Source organism: Ursus arctos, unplaced genomic scaffold (assembly GCF_023065955.2).
Source record: "Ursus arctos isolate Adak ecotype North America unplaced genomic scaffold, UrsArc2.0 scaffold_13, whole genome shotgun sequence".
NCBI classification, from domain to species: domain Eukaryota; kingdom Metazoa; phylum Chordata; class Mammalia; order Carnivora; family Ursidae; genus Ursus; species Ursus arctos.
This window is the reverse complement of record NW_026622797.1, coordinates 17178079-17194154: the sequence shown is the minus strand read 5'-3', so window position 1 is coordinate 17194154 and position 16076 is coordinate 17178079. Positions and strand designations below refer to the sequence as shown.

The window sequence follows — 16076 nt, the reverse complement described above, 5'->3', positions numbered from 1 at the left end:
ATTGAAGAGAGGGTAGATTCCAAGCATAAAAATAACTTATATTTCTGGATAAACTGCGCTTTTTTTGAGGGGGGCAGAGAGGAAGTAGGGGGAAGGGCAGAGGGAGGGGAAGAGTAAGCCGGCTCCTGTGGCAGGGCTCGGTATCCTGACCTGAGCCGAAATCAAGAGTCAGACACCCAATCAGCTGAGCCACCCAGGTGCCCCTATAGTTTGCTTTTAATGGTGTTTACATTTTTTCTTTGTCTCTTTTCCTAGAGGAGGTTTTTTTTTTTTTTTTCATAACTCTTAATATATGGGTTTCAGCTTCATAGAATTCTAATTGGCAAAGTAACTTTTGACTTGTGGCTGGAAGATGGTTCTGCTCGTTGAAGCTTTACTGGTTCTGTTAGCTGGGCTTGAATGAAGGGTGGCTGGATGTGTGCTTCAGCTCTTTATTTCCTAAACAGAGGCGCCTTACTCATTTGACTTGTAAGAGGCCCAGGAGCAAGAGAAACCCGGCCAGCAGTGATTTCCCAGAGGGCATTGATACCCTGCGTCCCTGGGACAGATAGCGGCAATTCTTCCTGCCAGGCTATGTGACACGGTGCCAGAATGAGCACTTTTCTAAATCTTTCTAAATGTAACTATGTTAAAAATAACTTTTCTGGTCTTCTCATTCACACTTGAAGCCTTCAGATAATTATTCAGACTTTTATAGATACTTTCTATAGATTTCTTTTTTATTTGGCTGGGTGGGAAGGTACAGGAAGAAATACTACTCTTAATTTCAATGAAAGTGATTTTCAAACTAAAATGCTAGTAAAACAGGGGCATATTAAAATTCCCTTCAGAAGGGCCAGAGTCATGATTCCTTAGACCTGCAGCTTATGGTGAGTCCAGGAGGCAAAATCAGTCCATCGGAACAACACGCATAGCGAAGTCTCTTGAGAAAGATGAATTTTGTTCTGACTGCATGTAAGCTGACCAAGAACCATTGTTTAGATGACGCTGTGTCATGAATCCCACACTCCCCTCTCATCCCCAGCCTTCTCCCTGGGACGGAGGCCAGAGTTTGCGGCGCACATTTTCTGGGAGTGCCTTAAGATCATGGTTTCTAAACAGCCCGGAAGGAGGCTCTGCCCTCGGAAAGCCAGGTGCTGGCCCTTGCCAGCTTGGGGGAGGGAGCCGGTTAAGTTGGAGGCAGACTTCAGATTCAGGTCCAGCTCTAGCACCTGTTAGCTCTGCATCTGTGGGAAAGTTGCCTCATCAGTTCGTGCCTCTGTTTTCTCATCTGGAAAGCAGGGACAAGTGTATCTACCCCATACAGGTGTTGCAAGAATTAAATGGCACAAAGTAAATACCCGGTGAAAGCCAGTTTCTGTTACTTTGTGTTTACCTTACCGTTAACCGTTAACTCTTAAAATACTTGAGTTCCCATGAAAGTGCTATTTTTTGGACATGTCACGAACATGCTAGCAAATGCTGATGTGGTACGCAGATCGGCTAGAGTTGTCAGAACAAGCTTACTGCAGCTAGCGTATGTTTACTTAGTTATGCTTTTACCAAACGCATAATCAGTTTATCTTTTGTTTCAGAAGGTGTTATTCTGTAAGTGGGTTTAGGGGTGGGTCCAGTATGATTTCAGTGATCATGTTGTACTTTGGGATTACTGTTTGGGAAGAATAAGCACTTAATTGTACTGAAATTATCTAGGGCCGTGCCGTGCTGTGAGGTGGACTCACTGAGTGTGTGGGTGTGGGCTTCTGGGCCTGTCGTGGTGGAGAGCGCTCTTGTGGCCGGCCCAGAAGTCACTGGGGACGTGGCTCTTCGTACCTGGCAGACTAACCAGATGCATCTCTATCTCCACCAGTCTGTACAGTTACAGAGAGTCGAGGCTGCTGCCTCCAGACCATCCTGAGCATAGCAAGGGCCACATGAACAAAAATAAATAACGACAAGATACCCAGATACTACATAAGCCGAGGGAACCTATTTTTAACACCTAAAAAATTTAAGGTAGCTTTTGGGTACATTCTGGTTTGTTGTTTCTTTTATTAGGTTGAGTCAGGTGAAACTGGAGTTACTAGCTTTTGGGTTATAAAAATGGCAGGTTTATGTGTCCAGCCCAGTACGTGAGTCCCAACCGGGACGTACCACATTTCCCTGCTAGCTGATTGTATCGAAGTGAAGGTATTTGTAATGTAATCTGGGTGAAGGATTGGCGTCTAGATCTGCAACACCAGTTTTTGTTTTGCTTTTGGAAGTAACCTCGGGGAGTTTGGGGTAAGAGAGGATTTCCATCACTTACTAAATGAGATTTATCACATGTTAATTCCTCCTTGACTCTTTTGCCCTGGTGCCAGATCTTATATAATGGATGGGTTAGAAAGAACCCAGCCCTTACTGTGGTTCAAGAGTAGGATCTGGACTGAGGGCCACCTCTAGCCTAAGCCAACTGATGCAGGTCATAGGCTGCCCATCACTTCGTTCGAGTCCATTTGAATCTTAAGTCACCAGTTACCTATTTTATCAAAGCCCTTAGGGTGCCTGGGTGGCTCAGTCGGTTAAGTGTCTAGCTCTTGATTTTTCGCTGAGGTCATGATCTCGGGATCCTGGGATGGAGGCCCAGGTCAGGCCCCCCGCTCACTGGGGAGTCTGCTTGAGGATTCTCCCTCTCGCTCTCCCTCTGCCCCTCCCCCTGCTTGCACTCTCTCTAAAATGAATAAATCTTAAAAACAAAACAAAACTCTTAGCACTATAGTCAGTCATCAGACAATGACACTCATTTGGAAAGCAATATTTTAATACAACCAAATTCTAATTCAAATTCTACTGACAGAATACTGTCTGTAGAAATACCCCTTTATTCTCTTCTCCTTGTTCCTTGTTCCTTTCAGTCTTTGTACCATACCACACCCTCTGTCATCCCTTACTGATTGTACTATTACTGGTATAATGCTAATAGCATTGCATAATTAGTTCCTAAAAGGATTTCTTGCCCTGCACTTTTGACCCAGCGTGAAAGTGAAAGAATGCTGTCATGGGCATTCTTTTACCCATTTGTTGTGCAAACGTTACTGAGTCCCTACTACGTGCCAGTCCCTATACATAGGGATTTGTGTTTGACAGGAAGAAACAGACAAGTGGATAGCATGGTTGAGGATTTAATTGGAATATTTCTACCTAGTGTGTTAAGTATACACACAAAGTCCATTAAGCCCCAGTGAGGAGAGTGTGGGAAGCCTTCCCAGAGAAGGTGGCCTGAGGCCGAGTAAGAGCTCACCAGGAGAAGGAAGAGAAACATGTGTCAGGTAGAGATAGCAGCAAGGCTTGAGCTTAGGTGAAGAGCTGGGTAAATCTTAAAACGTGGACCATGGGAGGAAATGGATTTTAATATATTATACAGCTTTTCTCTATATCAGTATTTTGACTTCTAGGGTACAGATCCTGGTTCTTTGTTCATTCTTGCTTACAAGTGGTTCTGCAATAGATTGTTTTGGTCCTCTCTTTTCTTATGACTGCAATTTTTAAATTAATATCATTAATGATTTTCATCTTGTCTTTGAAGTCTCATTTAATTGAATTCGTGTTCTTACTAGATTATTTTATAGAGTGAAGCTAGTGTTAGGAATTTCTTCCTGCTCCTTAAGTTGTATTTTAATCTGATAGAGAGATGGGATCAAAAGATAGGATCTTTGTGTTCTTCCATGCTTTCTCTCTCTTTCTTTTTTTCCCCCTTGCCGTAAGTTTGCCTGAATATTGTCATACATTTCCTTTCACCTTGATCACGCCTGGGTAGCTCAGGTCAGATTTTCTGCTCATGCTGATATAATGAGGATCACTTTTGACCTGTTCGTCACGCTCTCTGACAAGAAATTGTTTCCCTTCTTACAAGCTACAGTTGAGGGCTTTGTTTTGTGGCCCGTTCGTGTTTGATGTTGCTATAGCCTGATGTAATGGCCGGAGAAATGGGGATACCCCCCTGAGGGGGAATGTGGTCTTTGCTAGGATACCTGGTCTCTGCCTTCTCTCTCCCAGGATTGTGTTAAATCTGCTGCACCAAGGTTCATGCCACTTGGTGTGGGGGAATGGGTAGGCCATAGCCAGTGTGCGTTTAAGTCATTTCCCCAATTCTGGTGAATTTCTTTTTCTTCTTCTTCTTTCTTCTTTCTTCTTCTTCTTCTTTTTTTTTTTCCCCCTCCCAATTCTGGTGAATTTCTAAGAGGCTTTATTTCACTCAGTATCAGCCTTACTACTAACTTTCCATCCTTTCACTCATTATTCTCCTGAAGCAATTTCCATTGGTCTGAGATCAAAAAATTAGAAAAAAGGAAGGCCACACAGTTTATTTCCTTTGAGATTTGAAATTCCACGGAATAATTCTCAAGATTCCTACCAATGTGGCTTTTAGAGTAGTGAGGCCTTTTCCTTTGGTCTTCAGAAATTTGTTTCCTCCCTTGACCATGAAGTTTTATTTTTAAGATTTTATTTATTTATTAGCACAAGCGGGGGAGCGGGCAGCAGGCAGAGGGAGAAGCAGGCTCCCTGCTGAGCAAGGAGCCTGATGCAGGACTCGATCCCAGGACCCTGGACTCTGGGATCATGACCTAAGCCAAAGGCACTCGCTTAACCAACTGAGCCACCCAGGTTCCCCGACAGTGACGTTTCAAAGCTTAATATATTAGATTATATGCATTTCCTTGTTTGGGTGCCCTTGATGGAATATTTTTGCTAGTTTTTAGTAATTTTGTTTTTTGGAGGCTGTTGCTTATTTTGTTAGTTGTGGGAAGGATGTTCTGTGGTCTGGTTTTCAGCAATCATCATGACTTGATAGCCAAGGAGAGGATGACAAACAACATTTCTGGCTCTGAATGATTCTTTTCTAAGGATTCAGCCTAGAGTTCTTCAGTTTGGAAGTAAATTTGCTTATTGAAGCAATTCAATCAAAATAAGTTTGCTTATTATTTGTTATACAGACATATTTGTTAAGGTGATAGACCGTGGCCCTAGGAGGTGAAATTGGCCCATTTGCCTCCAGCTTCAAGAGACGATTGTGCTGCTCTGTGGCCTAAGTTTTGGTTGGAGGAGAGAACTTGGTGTCTGTACCTTCCCTCCATGGCCATGTAGATTCTATCAGTTTTCTATATTTTTTCATTGTCATATGCCTGGACAAGGTTGTCTGGTAGCGCCGTCCAAAAGTCATCGTGCCTGATCCATGAATCAGTCAGTCTCAGATGCCATAAAAGTAATGTGACTTTGCAAACACCACCCAATCCCTTAGGAGGCTTACCGCTTTTGGGATGAAAACTATCAGCTCCAGAAACTAGAGCCTCAAACGCATATGTAATTGCCCTACTTGGCAGTTCTGTTCTGAATCATCCTTTTTCCATGGCACAGGCTATGTGAGAACTGAATGCGCTCGAGAATGAGTGGGTTTGGTGTTTTGCTTTAGTCTTCAGTGTGCTTGGCACCATGGATTTGCTTTGGGTAACACTAGCCCACTCTTAACAGAGCGACCTGGACAGCTCTTGACTACTTCCCATCATGTCTTTGTTACCTTAACTCAGCTAATTTATGTGAACGGTGGGGTTCTCTGACCTATGGGGCAGGGTGACATAATCTCAGGCAGAAGAATCTTCCAGCCATTTACAGCGTAAAGGGAGAATTCAGTTCTCTTTCCTCCACTTATCTTTCTCATCCCCGTCAACCCCTTTGAGGAGAAGGGAAGGCATTTTCTCTGCTCCGTGGCAACTTGAAGAATTGGGCTTACGCATCATCCCAGTCTCCCCAAACTCGGCTGTAGGACTCCTGGAGTCCTGTTTTATCCCTCCTTCTATGGGGAAGTTAGCAACTTTATTTGGGAGTGATTTTTTTAAAAATGCAAAGTTTAGGAGTTTAAGAAAAAGAATAGAATTTATTGTGGAATGTAGCAGCCCTTTGCTGTTCCTTTGGTTTTTATAGTTAGTTTTTTAAACAGTTTCTTAAATGAATTAAGTGCTGACAAGCCTTTGCCCCTGGGGGGCAGTAATATTACCTCAAATTCTCACATACTTTTTACAGTAAAAGTATCATATAATTATATTCTCCTCTTCCTCTTCTTTCTTCAAATCTGGCGACAACTAGTTAATTTTGAAACTTCCAGAGAGATTATTTCAGTGTTATACTGCACCTCTGGGAGAAGAACGGAATCTCCTCTTTTTGTCCATATGCTGACAAAAAATCTCCTAATTTCAGAAGGCGATGATGTCACCAGCTAATGAGCAAAATATTTCTTACTAAACAGATGAGTCCTTCCCTGATTCCTTTGTGAAATTAAAAAAAAAAAAAAAAAAACACCCACAATGTGTTTCACATTGTCTATGGTTACTGTGACAACTCATAAACACTTCACAATGTAATTCTGACTTCTTTAGAGAGTGAGACCAATTTTTTTTGTAAACACAAAACACATTAAGCTGATGGCTGGGCCCAGAAGGCCCCTGGCTGGAGGGTCACTGGTGACAGTCATCAGTGCTGATCTTGAACGTCCCCTGGCCGGAGCCAGTGCACTGCCCCCAAGGTAGGGAGTGACCTCGAATGCATCACTTCTTGGACCAGCCGAGGATGAGCAGGCATGTTGGAGAGATTATGAAATCAAGCTTGGAAAAGAGGAGGGCCGGAAGGCTGCTGTTGATTCGTGTCACATGCTGTTCAGCAGGGCGGCAGGAGCCGCCGAGCTCAAGCTCTCTTTGCCTGTCCAAAAAGGCAGGCATCTAAGGTCAGGGGGAGAAAGAAGTGAGCCTCAGGGCCATCTAAACAGTGGCCTGCTAGCATCCGGGAGGAACCCAGAAATGCCCCCACACTCACGGCAGGTGCCCCTCCCCTCAGTGAAGTATGCCTCAGTTTCCCCAGCCAAAGGTGAGTCCTCCCACTTCTGAACGCCTGTGCCTCTTTGTTCCTCTTATGCCTTTATCACAGCTACTTATGCGAATCGTATCTCTGAACCCCTCTTTGGCTCTCTCTGCCCCCAGACTTCTCGATTATAGCCTTTGCAGGCCCAGGTAGAGTCGGCTCCCTCCTATGTCAGTTCCTTGCTCTTCCTTGCATGTTGAATCAGTGCATCCGTCCATTAATTTCGACCAGGAAATATCTGTTTATCACAGCACAGGTCCTTTTTAATTGTCTCAGTGTAAAAGAATATTGTAATGCTCGGTGTTGACAATGGTGTGAGGAAGTAGGCACTCTTTCTTTTTAAAGATGGTATGTATGTATGTATGTATTTAGAGCGCACGCGTGAGTTGGGGGAGGGGCTGGAGGGAGAGGGAGAGATTCTCAAGCAGACTCCCTGCTGAGTGAGGAGCCGGACGTGGGGTTTGATCTCAAGACCCTGAGATCACGACCTGAGCCGAAATCAAGTGGATGCTTAACTGACTGAGCCACCCAAGCGCCCCTAGAGACTCTTTTTATACTACTTGTGAGTGTTAAAAATAATATCGTGTACAGTGTTTCTCCTGAGCAAAGTGTTAATATATATCAAAGAACTTAAAGCTATGCCCATTTTTTTACCCGTAAGTTCTATAATCTAGTCGTTTTATTCTAAAAAGAAGAATGTGTTAGATGTGTTAGAAATTTTATGACAAACTGTTTATCAGAAATTGTTTATGATGTTGAAAAATTGGAAACATGCTGATGTCCAGTGATTCAGGGCTTTAAGAAAATCATGGCTTACTTCTGTGAATACTAATGAATCATGAATATAATTGTGTTTTATTTGATGGATATTTGTTGACACGAGAAATGTTCAAAACATATTAATAGAAAAAGAGATTTTAAAACAGTTTGAACATTATCCATTGAGAGTTCCAAGGTTTCTCTTAGAGGCGGTGGTGCAGCTCAAAGAGGGTCATGGCTCTCGGCAGGCACTTTGTTTCTGCTCGTACTGTGTGTTCATGTGAGAGAGGCTCTGGGGACGCAGATAGTGACAGTGAATGTGGGAGGGAGAGCAGCTGACAATCTCAGAGTCATCCTTTTTCGTAAAACACAACACAAAACAGACATAGAAACCTAAGGGTGTCTATCGTGTGTGTGTGTGTGTGTGTGTGTGTGTGTGTGTGTGTGTGAGAGAGAGAGAGAGAGAGAGAGAGAGAGAGAGGGAGGGAGGGAAAAGTGGGGGGATGTAAGCCAACATATGACTATTTTTCAAAAGATTTTTATTTATTTGTTTGTCAGAGCATAAGCAGGGGGAGCGGCAGGCAGAGGGAGAAGCAGGCTCCCCGCTGAGCAGGAAGCCCAATGAGGAACTCGATCCCCAGACCCTGGGATCATGACCTGAGCGGAAGGCAGATGCTTAACAGACTGAGCCACCCAGGTGCCCCAAAATATAACTAATTTTTCTATCTGAGTGTGGGAGGGTATGGATGATTTCTTTGTCTCTTTCTTCTGTATCTGCATTTTCCATATTTTCTAATTAAAAATATATCACATGTAATCAGAAGTAAACATTACTGAAATACAGTCATGGAAACGAATAGCACAGTGCCCATTGTCTTCATGAAGTTTAGTGAAGGACTGAGTAATACAGGGATTACCATATTCTGGGCCAAGTTCTATGATTGTGTGTGCTGGGCATCCACGCAGCCTAAAGAAGATGAGGAGGAAGGCCGGGAGGGCTTTCCAGGGGAGGTGACGCATGGACTGAATACTGAAGGGTGGGTAGGAGCTGGAAGAGTCCATGGGGTGGGACTCAGAAAGAATCCCAAAACAGGAATCCACCAGTGCAAAGGTGTGCAGGCACGTGAGAGAGGAGAGTATTTGAGGTGCTCTGAGGAAGTCAAAGGATGAGAACCAGATGCTGTGAGAGGCCTTTCCCCACAGTATCTGCATAGAGACACACACACAAACTGGAAATCAGGACTCTGACCACGCAGAGTCCTACGCTCCACAATAAGGCCTTCGGACTTTGCTCTGAGGACCAAACGAACAATTCCTTAGAGTGGCCGTCAGATGCTCAAATCTGTCCTCTGCAAATTTGCACACTTCCTGTGTGCTAAGTAAGGTCAAGTCTACACAGTGAACAAACCAGCGATGCCCTTCTTTCATGACGTGTGTTCCCCAGTTTCCACCTGTCCTCCACCAAGACGCTTCCCAGGGCGGCCTGGCCCACCTACAGCTTACTCAGACACCACTGATGGGGCTGGAAACGATGGGGTTGGAGAGTCTAAACGTCTTCAGGGCACATGGATGACACGCACGTTTACCGAGGGCCCATGTGGTGGGACCCGTGTGGTGGGACCCATGTGGGGCGCCATGAGTACAAGGGGTGGGGGGGACCAGACATGGTTCCTGTCCCTGTGGATCTTCCTGTCTTCAAAACGATGAGCTGTGTCGGAAGCCCGTGTGGTAGCCAACCCTAAGTACCTTCATAAAGTCCGGAATCATCCTCTGAGAGCTGTGGCAGTGACAGCTAACGGGGTGGACAGGAGGAGTAGGCCTCTCGGAGGATAGGCAGGGATGTGTCTTTCCACCGAGCTCCTCACAGAACCTGGGGCCGTCAGGGCCTGGCTTCCTGTGCATCTCACTGACGCCGTTGCCCACCAGGCCTTAGGTCTCACATTCAAGGTCTCTTTTTACCTTCTTAAGAATTCTGGGAGGCTTATCACTGCCTGTTTTATAAATGAGAGAAATTAAGACACATCCTGTTCACAAGTGGCATAAAGGGGCCCTGAGCCCACCTCTGCCAGATTCCTGAGTTCTGGCTCCTAATTCTGCTTAGAATCTTCTCTGCATCGAAACAACCTGTTCGGGGCGCCTGGGTGTCTCAGTCGGGTAATCATCTGCCTTTGGCTCAGGTCATGATCTCAGGGTCCTGGGATCGAGCCCCGAGTGGGGCTCCCTGCTCAGCGGGGAGTCTGCTTCTCCCACTTCCTCTGCTGCTCCCCCTACTTGGACCCTCTCTCCCTCTCTCGCTCTGTCAAATAAAATCTTCAAAAAGTAAATACATAAACAGATGTTGGCCCTATCAGTAGCTCTCATGTCTTTTCTTTGCCTTTGCCGTGTACACGGCACCTGGAACAGCAGTTTCTAAGAATGAGAATGGGTCTTGTTTGAATTCCAATCAGTAGTAGGCTACAGCTGCAGTGAGCACTTCCTGAGCTCCACTTGCTGATGGTACAGACACAATTTTTAAAACAACGCTCTAAGATTAATGTTATTAGATGACATTCCCGTGGAGGGATACTAAGACCCATAGAAGTGAAATGATTTGCTGGAGGACTTGGCAATTGAAAGCCAGGTTGTTCCAACTCCAGAGGCTTTTGGCTTTCCTCTTCCCTTTAGCCCACTCCCGGGGCATAATACGTTTTCTCGGCTTGCACCAAGTCACCAGGAAATTCAACCAAGGCCTTGTACTGACCGTTTTAAGGAACTCTAAGCATCACGTTGCAGGCCCTGCGGTTGGCAGTCGTGGTGGAGAAAGCTCCTGTGCAGGTTGGGGGTTGGGGGCAAAACCGTGAAGTTTCACATTCTGTGCCTGCCATTGACTGTCTGTGAAATTAGGGCACATGTGTAAATGCCCAGCACGGTGCCTGCGGAGTACGAGCAGTCAGTACTTAGGGGTGTTGGAAGATTAATGTCAGGAAAGCACCTGCCACCAATTGGGGTACACGTGGGCCCTAAGCAGGCAGTGGGGAAGGGAGTGTTCGTGCAACCAGAGAAGGTGTAGGGGAGCGGGTTGGCAGAACTAGGCTGTATAGGGAAGGTGTAGCAGACCCTGTGGAGAGAAATAATAGGAAAGTCCATTAATAGGGGTAGGAGGAGACCCTTCCAGGGAAGAAGGAAAATAGGGGGAGAGGGGAATTCATGCAGTTCTTGCTGAAGAGTGAGAGATGCCAAAGGGGCCCAGGAAAAGGGGATGGGGCTCTGGTGCTCTGTGACACAGCCTGGGACCTCTGCATGGTAAGAAAGTGTGTGTGTGTGTGTGTGTGTGTGTGTGTTGTGTGGTGTCCTACCAAGAGAGGTGACCTTGCATTATAATAAATAAATGCCCACACAGGGAGAGAGGCACCTAGGACTGGGCAGCCCAGACCTCCCAGTGGGAATACGTGACTTACCCGACTGAATGAGTTACTCCTGAAATCCAGACCGGACTTGCAGCCCGTGCCGTGGAGACCGCATACGGGTTTTCAGTCCTGTCCTGTTTAGATGACATTCTGTTGCAGTAAGAGCGTGTGCCTATGGCTCCGCAGACACCCCTGAGACAATGAAATGGTCATCTTGTGACACAGTCCCTGTGCACACATTTCTAGAATACAAGAGAACTCAGCTGCTCTGAGGTGACCACTGAAACAATTTGGTAAGACAGTTTTAGAAGCATCACTGGACAGGAAATATCTACGTTTACTTGAGTAGTTAAAATAGAAAAAAAAAAGTGGGGAGAGACAGAAAGTGACAACTCCAGGAGAAAACCAAAATCACAAGTTTTAATTCAGTAATGTCACAAATAGCCATTGGAAGGTGTCTATTTTCAATCGAGACTACTCCCTTCAGGGGGTGTTTGGAAGAATATCTGCGAAAGAGATCTTTTTTAAGTTCAGTCACTTGCAAGGGTTAGTCCTTGTCCCGGATTTGCTCAGATTCCCGCGTTCTTTTTTTCTCTCTCTGGAATTCCATAGACAGTAATTAAGGAACTGGGGGCCAGCGGGAGGTCAGGGAGCCTTCGTCAGTGAAAACAGGGATTGTTTGCCACGTACAACACTCCCTTTTTTCCTGGTGGTGAATAGGAGATTTGCTTAGAGCCGATGACTTATGCCTTTCTTATAAGTTATGCAGTTAGCAAGGAACTGGGGAATCAGGCAGCAAGCAGAAAGCAGCTAATTGAATCCAGTGTCTTCACTTTTTCCTCCTTCGAATACTAATCTGTGCTGGTGGAGCCTGTCTGATCATGTAACTCCAAAGGAACATGTTTGAGGAGTGCCTCAAGCTCACTTGGAGATTACAGAGGTGACGGACGCAGAGGGAAGCCGTTGTCAGCGTGGGGAGGGGGTGGGGGTGCCAGCGGAGCTCAGCATCGCCCCTCACGCCTGCTCGATGCCGAAGCCGGTAAGTCCTCCGGGTGTGGTTCCTGTGAAAGGGAGAATGTGCTTTCTGTCACTGCAAGGAAAAGCTTTTCGATTGCTCCTGGCTGTGATGGCTTTCCTCTTTTCTACCCAGATGCTGCGAGGTTTGTCCTCCTTTCCTTCCCTGCTCTGGAACCCGGAGCGCTCTTCCTAGCACGCTCACCCAGATACGAAGACGTAGCTTTGGGGGGAGAAGGGTGAATATTATTTGGAGAATAGAGCGATTCCCGAGAGATTGAGTGTACGTGGTTGGAGCTCAGCTGTCACTTGTGGAGGCTTTCAGTGTGAAGGGCTTGACTGCAGACAGCCTTGCATGATGTCGCTTTTCATAAACCTACAAGCGATCGGCTCCCTTCCCTTAACGTTAATGCCACGGACAGTGCGCATCTAGGAAGTTGGAGCGACTATGTCTGATTATGCGCCCAGTTAGCCAGAAACCGTTGTGTGAATTTCATAAGCAAATACATTTCCATTTTCGGAATACATTCAGAAATGCTTAAATATCTTATAGTGTTACGTGTGGCTCCAGGGGAGATAAATTGACTTCGTCCGGCTGTTAATAATTAGGACAGTGTGCTGAGTGTTTGGAGCTGGGGAAGCAAGCTGAGTGTATTTCTGCAAAAGGCAAAGTTCGTATGTAATCCTGTTGGCTCAGCATGGTCTCGAGCAGTCCCCAAAAGGGTTCTGGTTGCTCTTTGCAAGTTCACTGTAACTTTTATTATGGGGCAGTGCTCCTGTGCTATGTGGCTTTTGGAGAGCGTTTGTTACAGTGCATCACAGTTGCAAGAAATGTCTTTTTTCCTTTTTTTTTTTTTTTTTTTTTTTACTGGGTCCAGTGAAGTACTCTCTCTTACTGACCTGCGGTGACAGACTTGAGAGTGAGGGGATGCTTTTCGTTTGCTCCAGCACACAAATTTTTCTATCTACAGATGCTATTAATTGTTCCCCATTTTTCCTGATCATCCTTCACGTAGCTGTGTGATGAGAAGCTCTCCACGCTGGCTCCACGTCTCTCCTATTAGAACATTGCAGATGTGTCAGGGACGCACATGTTCCAAAAGAAGATGAGAAAGGAGGAGGCTCCACCCTCCTTCGCCTGCCAAGTGGGCCCCATAGGCTCCTCATTCAGCCCCCTGGCAGGCAAATGGTGTACTATCTCTTTAAAGCAGCTATAGTTTTGTGCCTTGGCTTGGTCAATTTGTTATGGTTTAAAACTGTGGAGCCAGCTGTCTGCAATCTGATGTAATGTTGCCATGGAAACCAGAAATGAAACACTTAAGCATTCACCACAGAATTACTACATATAGCATTAGCCAAAGTAATTAAAAGTTGAGCCATATGGGCTTTCTGGTGGAAAAATCTGCAAGAGAGAGGCTGGAAATCAACTGTTTCTGTTTACAATAATGTAAATCCACTTTTCCACGTCCTTTGGTGGAATGCATTAATTGCCTTTTACACCTAAAGCTTAGAGGTGGGGAGTTTTTTACAGATAATTTAGTTTTCACCTTCTCATTGAGACGATGATCAGATTAAAGTTTACTTTAGTCGTCTGACCTGGGGCAGGACGGGGAAAGGAGATACCGTGCCCTGTTACAACGTGCATAAACATATACTGTGATTTCTTCACTTCAGTTTATTTCAAACCTGTTTTCTGGTGTGTTCTATTTAATTCTAGGAGTCTATTTCTTGGAATCAACCATTCATTTTATATGTAATGCAGATTCCCTTCATCTGTTACCAGAGTGCCTCCAGGTGCCAAGATTTCACACACACTCTTCTTAATTAAATAGTTATTTTTAAATTCTTACACCCTCATCTCTGGGGGTGTAATTTCTGAATAAAAAGACACAACAAGGGGTGCCTGGGTGGCTCAGTCGGTTAAGCATCTGCCTTCGGCTCAGGTCATGATCCCAGGGTCCTGGGATGCCCCAGCATCCAGCTCTCTGCTCAGCGGGGAGCCTCCTTCTCCCCCTCGTTCCCATTCGTGTTCTCTCTCTCGCTATCTCTGCCTCCCTCAAATAAATAAATATTAAAAAAAAAAAAAAGACATGACAAGTTATTTTCAGTATTTGGTAAGTGGTGTGTGCTTATTTAAAAGGAGAAACATGAAATGAGGAATTTAAGCTTTAGTCCCCAGTTTAAAAGAAATGCACCCCTTTTACAGCGTCTTTATGTTAAAACAGCTAGAGAATTTTTTAAAGGCAAATATTTCACAACTCCTTTTCCTCTGGACTCAGGAGGAAGTGAGAAGTCAGCACCTCTCTATCAATAAAAAGCATCCTTGGGCTACACTTGTTTAACTCCAGTGACTTCTAGGCTGATTCAAGGAGGATGTATCTTGATTGACTTTGATTTTACATTTTTCTTCATATAAATTGGGCTGCATCTACCTTGTTTAGTGTCCAAACCATGATAATGAAAAGTTGCCAGTTGCTATGATTTGTGATTGTCAATGGTAAACACCCCCAAAATCTTCATTTTTTTTTAAGGAAAATAAAAATAACATTAGTTCAAAGTTGTAAATAGCTCCTATTTCTCTAAAATAGATGGAACATGTGAAAGCAATTAAACAAGTACCTGGAATATGTTATTTTTCACCACGTTGAATCAGGACAGAGGAAAGTGGGGGAGGGGGTCTTTGCCTTTAATTCTGTTGTCCTGGTTTAACTATTTCAAAAGTTCCCTCTGATGGCATGTTTCCTACATATGATTTGTCTTTGTGGAATGCGCAGGCGCACACAGCCCCCACCCCCAGCACCACGAGAACCAGCAGCAGTAGCAACCCCCACGCTAGGTGCAAGGTACACACACCCACACCCACACCCACACCCACACCCACACACACGCACACACACACACACACACACACACACACACATATACATCACTGATTGTCATTCTCTAATCGAGCTTCCTGTGTCTTGATTATAAAGAACCTGTACTCATTTCGTCTTTCACTTCAGGATTTTGTATTCTTTCTTTCTTTCTTCCTTTTTTTACTTCGGGATTTTTTAATGTGAGAGTTACGCACACATGTTCTAGGTTTGTCCCGCTATAGTGTTGGTTCTCCTCCTGTTAGAATTGCTTAGCTTTTGAGACGCATCAAGAAGGCGGAATCCTTTCAGTGTTCACGTGTAATTCCGTGCGCTATGGTTTTGCTCAGGTGCTGATTACCCAGAATGAGGGTTCACCCAGTTCTCATTTCTCTGGTTGACCACTCTGACCATTTCATCACACATCAACACTTCAGCCAAGTAAAAATGAAAATCAAACCAGACGATTCCATTATGTAGCAGAAGCTGTACTTTGATTTCATTTTGTTTACGTTGTAAGTTTTAGACCAAACGCATTAAAGCTCATTGCTGGCATGCGGTGTATCCTCCCCCCATTACCTGGGGGTTCCATTTCTGTTCTGCGTCATCAGCTAAGCAGTTCGCTTCAGTTCTGAAATGGAGATGTGACATCGTATCTAGGAATTTTTTAGAAATTGAATACGGTTCGCAAAAGGGAAGCCTGAGAAATCCCCCTGTCCTGATGACTTGCCATTTCTGGGTTATAATAATTATTCTTCAGTGGGTGAATGGTTTGCTTATAGTCCTGCAGAGAGAAAGTACAATGGCCCTATGCTGGGAGCTCCAGGGTGAGGACAGAGGCCAGAAAATGGGTTGTATTTATCCCTTACGTAGTGCCACAGAGCTACAGAAATATTTGTGCACTCACAACATGCTGCACCAATTTTCTGCCTAAGTAATTCATGGAATCTCTACCTTCTTTACCCTTGAACCACTGTTCTCTGCTAATTCTCGCGGACCTATTCGATTGTCGATAAAGTTGGGATTATGGAGAGCCTTTCTTGCAGGGGGAGGGGCTACATATTAAGACAGTTGTTCAGGGCTGTGGTTTTTGTTTTGCTTCAGCAGTGTTGTTTATGTGAGGCATTTCTGTCCTTACTCGTTCTGTGAACCAGGTTTGAGAAGTGGAGAGGAGGTCGTTGCCAGGAGGTGC

At 44.9% G+C, this 16076-nt stretch overlaps 1 protein-coding gene across 11 annotated transcripts in view; it reads left to right on the top strand.

Annotated features, from left to right (window-relative positions):
* Positions 1-16076, top strand: part of SASH1 (SAM and SH3 domain containing 1) — a 244748-nt gene that overhangs the window by 187473 nt on the left and 41199 nt on the right. Inside the window, exon 1 of one of the 11 annotated variants that reach the window (XM_026505007.4) lies at positions 6346-6876. The exons of 8 other annotated variants lie outside the window; for them this stretch is intronic. In XM_026505007.4, the coding sequence (XP_026360792.3) occupies positions 6853-6876 (24 nt within the window). In that variant the 5' untranslated portion in view covers positions 6346-6852. Of the gene's footprint in view, positions 1-6345; positions 6877-10978; positions 12055-16076 lie in introns of those variants that run through there. 2 more of the 11 variants (XM_026505008.4, XM_026505009.4) reach the window with 2 other exon arrangements.